Source organism: Cenococcum geophilum (assembly GCF_001692895.1).
Source record: "Cenococcum geophilum 1.58 unplaced genomic scaffold K441scaffold_80, whole genome shotgun sequence".
NCBI classification, from domain to species: domain Eukaryota; kingdom Fungi; phylum Ascomycota; class Dothideomycetes; order Gloniales; family Gloniaceae; genus Cenococcum; species Cenococcum geophilum.
Genome location: NW_027137638.1, coordinates 1 through 16,211, shown reverse-complemented (window position 1 = coordinate 16,211; position 16,211 = coordinate 1). Strand labels below are relative to the sequence as shown.

Here is a 16,211-nt window from a genome sequence, read left to right as displayed (position 1 = left end):
TATATGTGGTCCATATGTTGGCTCGAGTTGTGCTGTCTGGGCTGTTGCGTTGAGTAGTTCCGCCAGATCTAAAGCCTATTTCAGCGTAGACAAAAGCGGAGAGCCTGCTAGCAGACTTCACTCTGCAGTGTCAATGTTTAAATATACTAAATTTCGGTCTAATATATTTATTCTATTAAAATACAAGAATACCAATTTTATGTCTCAAGATTTGATAGCGAGACGGAAAGAAGTTCTGCCGAGCCTCGGCTCTTTGCTCGTTTCCTAGATTCCGAAGGCATATCATAGCAATTGCTTCCTCACATAACAGAGCTTTTCTCTTGCCATTCAAACCTTTATTCCAACATGGATGTATCCACTCTCTTTGACGTCAAGGTCAATCAACCTCACTTACCAATTTTTTTTTTTGCGACCTCCGTATCCAAAGCAGCTGACGTCATATAGGACAAGGTCGTGTTGGTGACCGGCGGCGCCAAAGGAATTGGGAGGATGATATCTGAAGGCTTCGTCCAAAATGGTGCAAAAGTGTACATATCCTCCAGAGACGCCAAAGCATGCGAACAGGCCTGCAAGGAGCTGAACGCGCTTGGCAAGGGCAGCGCATATGCAATTCCAGCAAACTTTTATAAAGAAGAGGACTGCAAACAGTTGGCACAGGAACTGGGAAAGAGAGAGAAGAGTACGTACGACCGCTTGAGGCAACTAGCTAGCTAGCTGATAGCTTCGGGACCGAGCAATTCGTTAAGAACCTATACTAATGAAACATCTCTCATACAGAACTCCACATTCTCGTCAACAATAGCGGCAGCAATTGGGGCGAATCATACGACACCTACCCAGACAGCGCGTGGACTCGAGTCCTCACATTAAACCTGCACCGCGTCTTCACAATAACACAACTCCTCACCCCGCTTCTCGAAAATGCTGCTACCGCCGAAGACCCTGCGCGTATCATTAACATCGGCAGCATAGACGGCCTACGTGTTCCTTCGCTCGAGACCTTCGCCTATAGCGCCTCCAAAGCAGGCCTGCACCATCTGTCCCGAGTGCTCGCGAATCACCTTGGACGGCGGCATATTACTTCGAATACCCTAGCGTGTGGTCCGTTTGAGAGCAAGATGATGGCTGCAACGCTGAAGAAATTCAGGGACGTCATCGAAGGTCAGACGACACTGGGCAGGATAGGTACGCCTCAGGATGTCGCTGGGGCATGTCTATTCTTAGGCAGTAGGGCAGGGGCGTGGGTAAATGGAGCAACAATTGCGCTGGATGGGGGATCGGCCATCTCAGCTAAATTATAAAATAAAGAAACTTTTATGCTTGGGTTTCAGCAACTGAAATGTATGTCTTCAGTGGATCTATCTATTCTAAATTAGCGAGTCTTTTTTAATGATAACACATTAGTGATAAATGATATTCAGCGGTATATTAAGAATCTCTCATTCACTATCTATATCTTGATAGCTGTCTTTGTGATTGGCAAAATATTCTTCATTTATCTCGAGCCAGACCTTCTGCCGAGGTTTTTTACCATCACGCTAAACCGTTTCAAGAAAACCTTTGTTAGAAGGTCTAGAATTTTATTACGTAGTTAGCGACTCCCCCTGGAAAAATGGGTCCTACGGTTATCGATAAGGGCCAACCAATAGAACCAATAGTATACGTACTTTTGATCAGACCTGCGGAGGATAGGCCGGATAGGCCTCTCGGATAATAGGCCTATCAGCTGATAGTATCCGGAGACTATCCGGATAGTCTCCGGATAGTCTTGGCAAAATCCCCTTAATATGCTTACACTTGTAATGTACCTCCCAATATTAAATAAATAATTTTTCTATTAATATAGATTTATAGAGCTTATAAAGCGCTTTAAAATGGTACCACTTTTATCTAAATATCCTAAGGGTAAGTAATATTATATAGATATAAAGCTTACAAGAGCTCTGCGGAACAAGGCTTTAGGGGAGCCGCGCACGGAGCTCTACCAAAGCTCTGCACGAAGCTCTGTATACGGAGGCTCTACACGAAGCTCTACGTATAGAGGCTCTGCACGAAGCTTTACGTACGGAGGCTCTNCACGAAGCTCNGCACGAAGCTCTGCGTACGGAGGCTCTGCGTATGGAGGCTCTGCACGAAGCTCTGCGCATGGAGGCTCTGCACGAAGCTCTGCGTACGGAGGCTCTGCACGGGGCTCTGCGTATGGAGACTCTGCACGAAGCTCTACACGAAGCTCTGCACGAAGCTTTTATATAGAGCCTCCGTAGTAGAGCCGTCGTACGCAGAGCCGTCGCGCAGAGCCTCTGCACGTAGAGATTCATGTAGATCCTCGTATAAAGCCTTATATAAAGCTTTTATATGCAGAGCCTCTATATAATATAATAATATTTAATTAAAAATATATATAACTACTTAGCTAATAAATATTATTTTTGTAAAGATAAATATTAATTTTATTATAGACATCTAGACCTCTTTAAGCTTTAAATAATTATATATTAAGAAATATAGCTAAGGCTATCTAAAGACTATCCAGATAGTCTCCGAATACTATTAGCTAATAGGTCTATTATCTAAGAGGCCTATCTAGCCTATCCTTTATAAGTCTATTAAAGATATACTTATAAAGAATAAACTATCCTATTTAGTTAGGCGGATAATAATCCTATCTAAGGATAGCCTAGATATAATATCTAGATAAGGCTTAGTATCTATAGAATTTTAACTATAAAACTAAATTTTTTATTTCTATTATATAACACTATAAATATAGCTAGCACTAGGCTTTATATAAAGCTATATACGTAGAGCTTCTATATATAGAGTCTTTAATATAGAGCGTCGTATAGAGCCCTATATGTAAAGCCTCTATATATATAGCCTTTATATATAGAGCGTTATATAGAGCGTCCTATAGAGCGTCTATATATAGAGTTTTTAATATAGAGAATTGTGCAGAGCGTTATATAGAGCGATATAGTATATTAGTGCTACGTATTAGTAAAGCCTTAAAGATCTAAATAGGGCTTTAAGCAGAGCTTTATGGAGAGCTTTTGCAGAGCTTCGTGCAGAGCTTTATGTAGAGCCTCTACTATCTACTATAAAAGATCGGTAAAAATCGCCAAGCCGTAGCGGCGTGTATTGTCCTTTATTAAAACAATATACCCCCTATAGCCCCACTAATATAACTCTATATTTTATAAATAGAGTNCTATTCTATAGCTCTATTTTAGGGCTATAAAATAAGCTATTATTTATAAAATATAGAGCGTTATTAGTAGGGTTATAGGGGGTGCTTTGCAATGGCTTAAGGCTCTCCGCTGACTTATCCGGCCCCTCCATTCCTAGAAATAAGTACCCCCTATAACTCTACCAAAATGGCCTTAAATTATATAAATAAAGGCTTATTTTATAGCCCTAGAATAGAGCTATAAATTAGGCCTCTATTTATAAAATATAGAGTTATATTAGTGGGGCTATAGGTAGTATATTATTTGGATATTATCCGGATATTATCCGATATCCGGGCTATCCTCGGATAGGATTATTATCCGCCCGACCGGATAGGATAATCTATCCTCCGCAGGTCTGCTTTTGATTCTGGTGTTCACGCACGGACCAACTCTCGTAGGACCTTACCATAAGTTACCGGGGAAGGCATATACCTACTTTAAGGCAAATTATATAGATACCCATAACTCTTATAGAAAATCCTAGCAAGTAGAAATACTAGTAAAGAACGCTACGTCGTTTTTTATACCGGATTTTTAGTAGGTAGATTATTGTCGTACTTTAGGCCATGTTTGATAACTTTTTTTGACCAGGTCGACTCCACTAGGTGGGCTCTCTAAAAAAGCCACCTGGGGCCACCTGGGGCCACCTGGCCGCGAACGGGCCACCAATATCGATATCCACCTAGTAGATACGGTTTGTTCGACGCCCTAGGTGGATTTTAGGTAGATTAGACATCTTAGTAGCTAAAAAGGAGGTTCCACCTGGCCAGGTGGAGGCGTTCGCGTTAGCTGCGATTGCGCTCCCAAATCTAGTATAGCAGCGTGGTTAATTAGTAATATAAGCCACCTAGGCTATCTACCTAGGCGAATTCCACCTGGACCTGCCGTTTTAAAGGGGGGGTCCTAGTGGGACGCTAACGCCTAACACAACCCAGTTAATTAATTTTGCTATCCTTTATAATATTTTTAACCTATTATCCCTATTACGTAATCTAATTTAACGTTAACTATAAAGCCTTATATATTGGCCATAGTATTAATAGGCGTTCTAGCAATGATATCGCTGCTTTATATACTTATTAAGTGTGTAAAAACCCTTCTAGCATTAAATGGCAGGCGCCGGCAGCTTATTAATCCTCTTCGCGGTAAGGTAAGAACGATAGAGCTATTATACGGTCCTCCGCAGGCGCTTAAAACATTAACGCGCCTTAATTAATAAATGTTTAAATTACTCCTTAATCGGCTTGTTAACGACTACGAATTATATATATAGGAAGGTATATTAGCGGAGTAGAAGCTAATAATATTTATAGCTAGATATGGGGGTAGGTTAACTAAAAGGTTCGTAGCGTAGGAGTTTTAGCACTTGACGTCTATAGTAAGCCTATTAGTAGGTAATATTTAATAGGTAATAAGACGCTATAACTAACCTCTATTAGCGCCTTCTATAAGGTTCTTAATGCTCTGTATAAGCTATATAAGAATATTATTAAGCTACCGCCTAATTAAACTCCTAAATGGGTACAATCCGATAATAAGATATAGCCCTTTTTTATAGATTATATTAGTGCGCTTAATAGCTTATATATACCGATATTAGTTCCTATTAGTTACATAAGGGGGATATCACATAGCTACGGTTCGTAGATAGTATAATGATTGTTTTATTTAATTGATGTCAAAAGTAAAGAATCGTAAGGATCGCAGTGCCTAAGAAGGGGGCTAATAAGTCACTATAAGGGTGACTAATCAGAGACAATATAACCTCTATCCATACATTCCAACACTAGCAGTTCTTTCTTTGTGCTTATGGCGCTGCAGAAAGGCAGCAAAGTATTAGTTTAGCTACAGGTAGAAGCAGTAAAGGTTAAAGATTAGCTGTAGGCAGGAGCAGCAAAATATCGGTAAGCTACGGGTAGAGCAGCAACGGTTAAATCGGAATTAGCTGTAAGCATAGCAGCGGTCTATCTAGGTGGTAGTACGGTACCAGCGACAGTAATAATAGTGGTTAAGCATAAAGCCTGTCTACCAGTTAGTCGGTTAATCGTAGGCATATAGGCACGATTATTCGGTTAGTGGATCGCAGGCGTACTAGTGCGATCAGTATCGTAATAGCAGGCATAGCGGCGCTATTAGTTTGTCAATAATATATGGCAGTACGGTACTGCGCAGGGTCGGTTCCGTAGGCAGATTGGCACGGAGTCTTATTATAGGGTTGGTTCGCAGGCGTTGCGGATATTATTACGGATATTGCGGATATTGCTATAGATATTGCGGATATTACAGATCGGATATTACAAATATTGCGGTGGAAACAGGTAGGCGCGTATAAGGTGTCATGGGGTGTTCTATAACAGCAACATAGGTATAAGCTTCTCTGGGTTAGCGGAATCATTAATAGCCCTAACAGCCATCTATAAGGTAAGCTCTCCAATAGTACTTCTAGCAATTCTTTTTTATACTTTGCCTACGTAACTATACCGTCCTAACCACTTCCCCCCTATATCACTCTCTCTTTACCTATCCTTTACGGTACCCTCCACGAGAACTTCCTGTCTAAATTATGCTGGTAGCTACCTCTATAGCTATCTTAGGAACCACGGAATCCTCCTCTATATTAGCCGTAGCTATATTTATATCCTCTACTACATCCTTCTTACTGGTAAATTAGGGTATCGTTTATAGATCTGGCTTATTATACCAGTTATCCAGGTATAATAGGGGTTAAAGGAAACATCTTGGCGCTTAAGTTAAACGGGGTTAAGAATCTCTGGTAGGACGGAGCTTGAGGCACAGGTTAAGGTACAGCAGCTTAAGGAACTTGAGGTGTTTGATAGCCTAAGGTTGTCTATGGTGGTTGCTGCGGAGATTGCTGCGGAGATTGCTGCGGAGGTTGCTGCGGAGGTTCTTGCGGAGGTTCTTACGGAGGTTCTTGCGGAGGTTCTTGCGGAGGTTCTTACGGAGGTTCTTGCGGAGGTTCTTGCGGAGGTTCTTGCGGAGGTTCTTGCGGAGGTTCTTGCGGAGGTTCTTGCGGAGGTTCTTGCGGAGGTTCTTGCGGAGGTTCTTGCGGAGGTTCTTGCGGAGGTTCTTGCGGAGGTTCTTGCGGAGGTTCTTGCGGAGGTTCTTGGCGGAGGTTCTTGCGGAGTTCTTGCGGAGGTTCTTCCAGAAGTTCTTGCGGACGTTACTGCGGACGTTATAGTTGCTGGCGGAGGCTGCTGCGGACGTTACTGCTAGGCAGGAGGAGGACCAAGTGGGAGATTAGCGTTCTAGGGGTTTTAATACGAATTAAAGTTGCCTTTTAAAAGAAATATCGGTTAGTTTTCTTGGCTTCCGTAGTTAACGTATAACTTAGCTTCCGTCCATACTAGTTCTTTCTATACCAATAATAACGGCCTAAATATTGGCTAGTAATTAAGTTAACCGTTCTTAGTAACGTATACCCCTTCCTATAGAGGAAGTCCTTAAAAATCCTAAATAATACTAGTGTTACTGAGTGCCTAGGTATCGGCGGTCCATCCCTACAAAATCTTCCCTAAAATACTCCTATAGCTATAAATTGGCCTAGTGTCTATTTTGTAGAATATAATATAATATAGGAGAAAGCTATTAACTTGTTTTGCGGTATAAGTTATTATATTAATGGTAAATTCGTCCTAATCTTTATTAATGAGTTTCGCGTACGTAGCTACCCCTAGTGATAGGGAGTCTTTCCAGTTATTTAAAGTAGCGTAGCCATGTTTTTAGAGGGAGGGAAGTGTTATTGGTGTAGGGATTGTCGTTTAGTACGCGTTCGTCGTTTGGTACGCGTTCGTCGTTTAGTACGCGTTCGGATATGTATTTGCGATTATGGGGCTTAGGACCAGTTCTAGCCTTAAATCGCGAAGACTTGTAAAGCGTGTTGTTCTGCGTAATGGACGCAAGAATCCGTAATCTTAGAAAGGCTTAGGACCAGTTCTGGCCTTTAGATCCTTAGATTTGTGGAAGAGTTCTATTTAAGGTTTAGGACCAGTTCTAACCTTAAAAGACAGCTTCCTTTAGCACGAGTAGCACTAGTATAGTGGCTCGTCTCTTCTTAGTGGAATACCTAGCTGCTCTATGGTATAACAGTGAAGTTAACCACTAATCAGTGTTGGTTACATAAGGGGGATATCACGTAGCTACGGTTCGTAGATAGTATGATGATTGTTCTGTTTAATTGATGTCGAAAGCAAAGGATCGTAAGGATCGCAGTGCCTAAGAAGGGGGCTAATGAGTCACCATAAGGGTGACTAATCAGAGACAATATAATCTCTGTCCATACATTCCGACAGTTCCTAAAGCTTAGTAACCAGTATGGCGTAATAGAAAAGGCTAGATCTCGCAGAATATATTTACGGCGTGCGATTTTAATATAAACTTTGTGTTAATTATACTAGGATAAGAAGGCTCTACATACAACGGTCGCGTATTCGCTTTTATAAAGGATAGCGGTTTTTGTATATCTTTAGGTCGCTATTACCTAGCAGACGCTAGCTACGCTACGGATAATTCTATAGTGCTTATTCTATATTAAAAGGTGTAATACTATCTAAAGAAATAGGCAAAGGTAAATAAGAGGCTAAAGAATAAAAAGGAACTGTTTAACTTACGCTATACTTTCTTAAGGAATATAATTAAATGAGTATTTAGTGTCTTAAAGGCCTACTTCCCTATACTTAATAAGGGCCGTAAGGGCTATAGTTTAAAGACTTAGATTAAGATTGTATGGGCGTTAACGGCGATATATAACTTTATAAATATAAACGGCTGGGACCTAAATAAGGAGAACTCTGGCTATATAAGTAAGGAGGATGCAGATACTAATGAATTTGTAATTTTATATGGAATAAATAAGCGCGGAATAAGTTAGCGGCGAGAGGATATAGCGGAGGTAATATAGAAGCAGTATCTAGAGATTCTAGATATAAGAGGCGTTAATATTTAGTAAGGAAGCAATATAAATAGAAGTACAAGTTTTTTAAAGCAGTAAGCGGTAAAAATAATTAATCTATAGACAGAGTATTTAAAGCAGTAAAATAACGTGTAACACCACTTATAAAAAAGTTGTGATAGATAATTTAATTACAGCTTAATTATATCGCTAGCTTTCTTATCTAATTAAGCCAATTTCCTAACTTAATTAAGCCTCTAATTCACTATTAACCTCTACCACTTTATTAACTAATACTAGCTGCTTAATATATATAGGCTTTGGCCGTATATCGACTATCAATTAATCTATATACCCGTTTTAAGCGTCGCCACTAAGAGAATTAAAAATATAGGTTCTGCTTTTTACTTTAAACGCTTTTAGAATAAGCTGCTAATTAACGGCAGTAAGGTGCCTAAAGTCCTTAATAAAGCTACATATAGCCCTCTCTATTAGCGAGCTTTTTAACGCTAATAGCGTCGTCTCTAAAGCACTAAAAGCCGCTATTACTTTACTAATACTCTCGCTTAAAGCCTCCGGCCCTTTTACCATCTTTAATAAATGGCTTTAATTAGCAGCTTTGGCTGCGTTTTTTATTAACCACTATACTATATTAAGGTCCTTTACTTTCTAAGTATTTTAAGGCTTCTTTTCTATAGCTGGTAATAGTGACTAGCCTACCGGAGATAACGCTATACTAAGTACTAATAGGGAACGCGAGGGTGTTAAAAGCTTAGATAAGGAAGTAGGTAAGGGAGTAATACTCTAGCCCTCTATTGGTGCACTAGATGGACTCCATTTAATTATTTAAAGTAAAGTATTTAAATACTTAGTGTCCTTATTTTCCTTTTTATGCTCTACGTCTATATTAGATAAGCTAATATTATTATCTTCCTAATTATTTTAAGCCGAACTCTTATTAAGCGCGTTATTAATTAACGCGGCGTATTCGCCGCTGGCCATCTTGCCCTTAAGAAGCTCCTTTAGCTGTTTAAAATAAGGTAGGTGCTTCTTCCTAAAAGGTCTCCTTTTAACATACTAATAAAAATAGCCGTCTATTACTCTAGGTTTATTAATATATAGAAGACTAGTAACCTTATATACCCCCTAGCTAGAATACGCCTTTATATAAGACTCCTATTTACGCTAGCACGTCTTCTAGTAATTATACTTATTTATTAGCTGCTCTATAGTAAGAACCTAGCCTAATTTTAAGCTAATAAAGCTAATAGCGTCGGCATAGTTGGTAGCTTTAAAGGTAGCCCCATTCGTTTCCTTACCCTAGGTTATTAGTAACCTTAGGAAGTCTAAAAAGGCTTTATTTAAGGCTAGAAGCCATAAAAATTAAGCCAACTTATTAATAACTTTACCTTCCTATATAGTCTTCTTCTTCTAAGTCCTTTTAGTAGCCGGCTTGCTAGTATTCTAATCCTTATCCTACTTATTAGCCGTAAGAATTGTTACTAACGTTATCCTCCTTAGCCGCTTCCTTAAAGAGGTTGTCGCAGATATTAATATAATAGGCGCTAGTGCGGGTTTGGTAGAGGTAGTGGCTGCTTTAAAGGACCTTATACTGGATGTATTTAGTAAAGGGGTGCTAGCAAAGGTATAGGTAGAGGCAGTAACATCGGCAGTATTGGCAGGGCTACTATTTATAGGCGTATCGTCGTCGGCTATTAAAAGCAGTAAGTAGATATTATAAATTGGTTGATATATTAATGAGGCTCTAACTGTTCGTTCTATATAGGCCTTTTTAATGTCCTGTGCGGATTACATAACTATTATCCTCACCGCCCTTTCCGTCTTGTGACGGCTCCTTTCTAGCGAATCGCCTACCAAACGAACGCCTCCTACCAGGTAGGAACCCCCCTGCTCTGGCGTCTAGAAGAGGCGCTTACACCCTGCAGATTGCGCCCAAGTGGGCCGTAAAAGTATCGACCTGGCTGCGCCCACCTGGTGGAGCCGACCTGGCCAAAAAAAGTTATCGAACATGGCCTTAAGCACTTATAATAAAGGCTGGGCAGCCGGATGAGGCTCTATGATCGTACAATAGCTCTATGTATAGAGGCTCTGCATGAAGCTTTGTTTATTAACCCCCAAAGCCACTACAAAGGCACCTACAAATTCTAATAATTACGATTACAGCCACGCAGAGCCGTAGGCAGAGCCTGACGCAGAGCCTCTACTCAACGACGACGACGACGACGACGACGACGACGACGACGACGACGACGACGAATAGTACCCTCCACCACAGAGCTTCGTGTAGGGCCTTCCCACAGAGCTTTATAATTGTATTTGAGTTAGTAGAGGCGCTCAGGGGGCCTTTAATAGGTTTTTAGGTAACGATTTATATACAACCTTATTTTAGTAATATTGACGCAGATAAAATATGGCAAGAACTACTACTCTATTAATAAAAATAAAGGTACCCTCTAAATCACTTAATAAGCTAATAAATGTAAAGTCGAGCTTTTATTAATAAATGTGTTAGTAGTAGAGTTAATAGTTTGTGTATTTATATGGCGCTAACTTTTGTATGAGAATTATTTACAAAATCTCGCCAACTACTAATAAAAATTCCAGATGCGGGAAGACAATGTAGCGCGAAACCTGTATTGATTTCATTCTCAATCGGCTGGAGCATTGCTGAGCCATACTTGGGGTATTCCTTCTATGTCATGCTCGTTATTCGTGAGCTTTCCGATCAAACCTGCTGTAAGATATCCAGGAAAACTTTTGTGAACTCCAATAACGCCTTGCCACTTCGTCAGGCGCTATACTGCACCAGCCCTCCTTCTCTCCAGTATTTCCCTCCTCAATCCTTCCGCTGCAACCTCTGTCTCTAGCACCCGTCCCACTCCTCTCTTCCACGACCCCTCCAATGCTACTACTTCTCCCTTTATGTTCTCTTGTTGCGCTCGTCTCGCCGCCTCGGTAGCTTCCACTTGTGCCTTCATCCCCGCCAGGTCGGTTTCCAGCGCCTTGAGGATATCTTCAAGCTGCGAGTTGCTTATCAACCAGGCGTTCTTGCCGAATTTCTCTAGCAACCCTAGCTCTGTGAGGCGCGACCTAAGATATTCAGACGACGCGTAGGCCTTTTTCAGCGTGTCGTTCCACTGCGCGAGCAACTCCGGCTTATCTTCATCGCTTGTTGGACCCGTGTTTGGTGGTGGTTCTAGGGCTTCATACCGGCTCAAGTCGATGCCCGTGATTTTGGAGTTGGGGTCGGCAGCGAGACGTGCGTGCTCTTTTTCTAGGGCTTCTGAGAACTTCGGGGCATAGGATGCAGAGGGGATCAGGGAGGGGTGCAGCACGCTTGTGTCAATACCCGCGCTGGAGATATCGGCATCGACGAGGGCACGGGCGGAGGTGATGGAGGTATCTGTTGGAGGGTTATCGATGTCTGCTGCAGAGTTAGTCTATCGCGCATCTGCAGGTTCCCAGATAGCGACTGGCTGGGGGAAGAGATGGACGAATTCAGGAAACGGGAGAGGGGTAGGGCGATATTAAATATTAGCCTACAGGGGAGGGAGTCATAGGATTCGTTGACAAGCGGCATCGCTAAGGGATTGGGGATAATGGGAGATTGGGTGTGTGGTGGGTGTGTGAGTGAGGAAGTTCGCAGGGTTCGGCGCCATGCTTTTCCCCTGCTTTGGTGCATTGCGGGCGCATGCTCCCAGACGTCATGCGCCACCGAATAACAAGACCTTCTTTCACGAGCAACCAAACGGTGTGACTCCGCGCCCTTCAACCAACCAGAGCCTGTTACCGAGTAGCTTAGCTAGCCTGCACTGCAGCTATTGCCTCCGCTACCCAGCTGTTTATATTGCCAGATCGTCGCCCTGAGCATGCCACGCATATTGCTGCATTTCCTCCCCGTCGAACTCCTCCTGCATGAATGGCACGTTCACATATCGCCGCCGCGTTAGGTGCGGCCGTCTTCGCTTTGCTGGTAATATTCCAGTTGACTAGTACCCTCAGAATTCCGGAACTGGATTTCTGGCACTGGACTGTGCAAGAGCAAGGAAATGGCATACCACAGACGCATCTATTCAACGAGAAGGATGCTGCCGAGGATGCTGCCGAGGATGCTGCCGCGGACGCCGTGACGGCGGAGGGATCGCAGTATCTGCTCGGTGTGGGGAAGGCAGACATTACGGGGTAGGCTGAGGGAATCCGAGGGCATCCGGATATTGCCATGAATGTTGCTAATAGATCTGTCACAGTCCCGTTGTAGAACTTAACCTTATGGGCTATGCGAATTCATCCCAAGTTGGAACTGGCCTTCGCCAACGCCTATACTCCCGAGCTTTCATCGTTGGAGATCCTAATGACTCTAGCCAACGCTTTATATATATGGTCCTAGACACTCACTCCGGAGATACGGCAATCAGATATGGAATACTGGAGGGGCTGGCAAATATGGGATCGGATTATTCCATGTATACCCAAAAGAATGTTGCCGTGACGGGAACACATAGCCACTCGGGGCCTGGTGCCTGGCTAAATTATTTGCTTCCTCAAATCACGAGTTTAGGTTTCGATAAGCAAAGCTACCAAGCCATTGTTGATGGAGCATTGCTATCAATTAAGAGGGCTCACGGCAGTACGACTCTAGGCCATGTGAGTGCTGGCACCACGAGCATCCCGAATGCCAACATCAATCGCAGTTTATATGCATACCTTGCCAATCCCCAGACAGAGCGGGACCGGTATTCAGACAACGTGGATAAGACAATGACTCTCCTCAAGTTCACGCGAGACAGTGATGGCAAAGACATCGGCATTCTCACGTGGTTCGCAGTCCATGGAACCTCTTTGTATGGGAACCAGACGATCGTCACAGCCGATAACAAAGGCGTGGCGGCGTATCTTTTTGAACAAGAAATGAAAACCAATTCTAATGCAGCTGAAGGATTTGTAGCTGGATTCTCCCAGGCCAATGTTGGCGACACTTCTCCTAATGTCCTCGGAGCTTGGTGTGAGGACGGTTCTAACATAGAATGCAAGCTTGAAGACAGTACTTGTGGAGGCCGCAATGAGCCCTGCCATGGACGAGGACCATATTTCGGACTGAACGACGGAGGGACTAAGAGCTGCTACGAAATTGGTAAGCGTCAATACGCCGGAGCGCTCGACATCTACAATTCCATGGCAGACAGCAGCACGCCTATCTCAGGAAATACAATCCGCTCATTCCACACGTTCGTCGATTTCTCTAGCTTTACATTCACTTTACCGAATGGAAGTATTGCATCTACATGCCCAGCTGCAATGGGTTACTCCTTCGCAGCTGGCACATCTGATGGGCCCGGCGCTTTCGACTTCAAGCAAAATGACTCTGGCTCTCCAAACAATCCTCTCTGGTCCGTTGTTGGCAATCTCGTCCATGTCCCTTCTGCCGAACAAGTCGCGTGTCAAGCTCCCAAGCCAATTCTCCTTGATGTTGGCGAGTCGCACGTTCCTTACGACTGGGCGCCTAATATCGTTGATATCCAAGCCTTCCGTGTCGGCCAGCTCTTCATCGTTATCTCTCCTAGCGAAGCAACTACCATGTCCGGCCGTCGCTGGCGTGAGGCGGTATACAATGCTGCCATCTCGTCTTCTCTCGTTAGTTCTGCATCCTCTCCTATTGTGATCCTAGGGGCACCAGCAAACAGCTACACACACTACATCACCACTGAAGAAGAATATGACGTCCAGCGTTACGAAGGCGCATCGACACTCTATGGGCCAAACACGCTAAATGCATACATCAACGCGACCCTGACATACCTACCCTATCTCTCTAACTCCTCAACCACAACATCCCCCCTCGGCCCTTTGCCCCCGGACAACGTCAACAGGAGCCTCAGCTTCATAACCGGCGTTGTCTATGATGGTACGCCGCTATTTAAAAAATTTGGCGATGTGACAACAGACGTCTCGTCGACCTACTCACTCGGCACTCTCGTCTCAGCAACCTTTGTTGGCGCGAATCCGCGTAACAACCTGCGGCTTGAAGAAACCTATGCCGCCATCGAGCAGCAGGGCTCCTACGGGACCTGGACCCAGGTGAGAGACGATGCCGATTGGGAGCTGCTTTTTGAGTGGAAACGGACGAATAGGGTGCTGGCGTACAGCGATGTGACAATTACCTGGGACACAGGATTGACGGCCCAAGCGGGGACTTATCGGATCAAGTACTATGGAGACTCTAAGAGTGTAGGAGGCACGATTACAGGGTTCGAAGGGACGAGTGGGAGTTTTACGTTAGCATGAGAAGGAAATGGCATTTTTGGATAGGTGGGCGTTTTGGTATGTGATGCCGGATATGTAAACGAGATGCCTACGTATCCCTTGACCCGTTAAAATTGGTCGTACGGTTATCAATAAGGGCTAGCCAATTAGATCAATTAGATCAAGGCCCCCGCGTTGCTTTGATTCGATGTTCGTGCATGGACCTTCCTCAATTCGGTCCTGACGGGTTAAGGGACACAAACGGTATGCCAATACTATAGCGAAGGGCATGTGAAAAGAAAAATCTGCATTTCGCGTAGATTCTAAGATCCTACTCGTAGATGTAACTTACAGTAACTTTATTGCTAAGAGCAAGCTGAAATTGGTAAGGGTGCTGCGACAAAAATGTGTCATGAGGAAGGCATGGGGTCCCATAGCTTAAGATTCATCAGATATTAGAATCTATTGGTCAAGTCTGAAGGAACAAGAGAAAGGGTACTGTCTCTTCCTCATTTGGCACCTCCACATCATAGAATATTTTCTCGCCGTATCTATACATTCATGATATAGCGCTCCTATTCTGAAGCATCCTCAGAGAGGCTAGAGTTCAGCTAATCGCAGCAGGTGTGTTGCAAGCCACGAAGAACCGCTTCTCGTCTTATTGCCTGAATGGCGCACGCGATATGTTGTACGAGTTATGTAACCCTAATACCTTCAGGCACTAACTTTCATCACTTACTACGAGTTTTACAGGACCTAGATTTCAATTTTTCAACCGAGAAATGCACATCTTGATCGACATTCGAATACATGCCAGGCTAAAGCTAGATCAACTCCCTACTTGAATGCTAGCCAACCAATAAATCAAAATACCGCCGAGTGATCCGCATTGGGACCCAGCCCATTCTTCGCGAATTCGACTAAAATTTTATCGAAATTTTATAATTGGTAGCCATAAACTTGCCCTCTCGGACGTCTTGGACGAAGTCCCTCGCCGCATCCGCCGGCTTAATCCCCGTCTTCAAGAGGTGCTCCAGCTTCCTTCGCATGGTCCGCCGGTGCGTCTTGTAGGCCGCGGATCGCCTCAGTAATCACTACGCCGGGGAAGATGAGCGTTACACTGATGTTGTGCTCCTTAAGCCCCGCCGCCATCGACTGGCTTTGCGAGATATTCGCCGCTTTACACAAGTTGTAAGGCAGGCCTAGTGCCGCCCACTCCGGCTGCGGCGTAATGCCGTTTGGCGACGAAGTGTTGACTATCCAGCCGCTTTCCCGCTCAATCGTCTCATGCAGGAACCTGTTCATGATGCGCAGATACCCCAGCACGCTTACATCAAGCGCGCGGCGGACGGTGTCGATGTCGATATTGACGATGGTATCCGTGCCAAGGCTTTGGCTTATTCAGCCAAAGTGGACTCGTCCACACTTTATCTCGGTCCCAGACGATCAACCAATCATAAGCTGCTTACATAACAGATTAATCATCTTATGTTGTTGTCGTCTGGTACACGGTTCGGAAATTTGTTAGTCCCTCGCGCCAATTTGTATGTAATTCTCATACAAACTCGCGCGCCATACTAAATTATTTAGCTATTAATCAACAACGAACCAACGCCTTTATAAATAATCGGCTAACGTTATGTTCTAGAACTTTATAGGGCGATTTTAATGCTACTAAAATTATTGCGAACGGCCTGGTGGTTACTACTACATTTTGCCTTAAATAAGCGAATCTTCCCTTTAAAGCTCTGCTTAAAACTCTACTACTATTAATTAATAATAAACTAACGCCTTTATAGATAATCGGCCAA

General features: G+C 43.5%; 3 protein-coding genes across 3 annotated transcripts; 2 read left to right on the top strand and 1 right to left on the bottom strand.

Annotated features, from left to right (window-relative positions):
• Positions 1-307: 307 nt before the first annotated feature.
• K441DRAFT_670198 (oxidoreductase) lies at positions 308-1,424 on the top strand. The gene is made up of 3 exons (XM_067650246.1): positions 308-375; positions 445-679; positions 778-1,424. The coding sequence occupies exons 1-3, from the start codon at positions 346-348 to the stop codon at positions 1,299-1,301; spliced, it is 789 nt and encodes a 262-aa protein (XP_067497222.1). The 5' UTR covers positions 308-345; the 3' UTR covers positions 1,302-1,424.
• A 9,250-nt stretch (positions 1,425-10,674) lies between these two features.
• Positions 10,675-11,793, bottom strand: K441DRAFT_670194 (uncharacterized protein). The gene is made up of 2 exons (XM_067650245.1): positions 11,704-11,793; positions 10,675-11,584 (listed from the first exon to the last, which is right to left on the bottom strand). The coding sequence occupies exons 1-2, from the start codon at positions 11,738-11,740 to the stop codon at positions 10,956-10,958; spliced, it is 666 nt and encodes a 221-aa protein (XP_067497221.1). The 5' UTR covers positions 11,741-11,793; the 3' UTR covers positions 10,675-10,955.
• A 286-nt stretch (positions 11,794-12,079) lies between these two features.
• K441DRAFT_592538 (Neutral/alkaline nonlysosomal ceramidase) lies at positions 12,080-14,442 on the top strand (the record flags this gene model as incomplete). Its single annotated transcript, XM_067644886.1, has 2 exons — positions 12,080-12,342; positions 12,408-14,442. The coding sequence occupies 2 exons, from the start codon at positions 12,080-12,082 to the stop codon at positions 14,440-14,442; spliced, it is 2,298 nt and encodes a 765-aa protein (XP_067497220.1).
• Between the last annotated feature and the right edge of the window lie 1,769 nt (positions 14,443-16,211).

What these genes read in the sequence shown, in the direction of transcription:
- K441DRAFT_670194 (XM_067650245.1), bottom strand. Translation starts at nt 11,740, where the DNA reads ATGCCGCTTGTCAACGAATCCTATGACTCCCTCCCCT. An exon ending in ATCCTATGACTCCCTCCCCT is followed by an intron (nt 11,585 to 11,703) that starts GTAGGCTAATAT and finishes ACTCTGCAGCAG; the next exon opens with ACATCGATAACCCTCCAACA.
- K441DRAFT_670198 (XM_067650246.1), top strand. Translation starts at nt 346, where the DNA reads ATGGATGTATCCACTCTCTTTGACGTCAAG. An exon ending in CCACTCTCTTTGACGTCAAG is followed by an intron (nt 376 to 444) that starts GTCAATCAACCT and finishes GACGTCATATAG; the next exon opens with GACAAGGTCGTGTTGGTGAC. An exon ending in ACTGGGAAAGAGAGAGAAGA is followed by an intron (nt 680 to 777) that starts GTACGTACGACC and finishes TCTCTCATACAG; the next exon opens with AACTCCACATTCTCGTCAAC.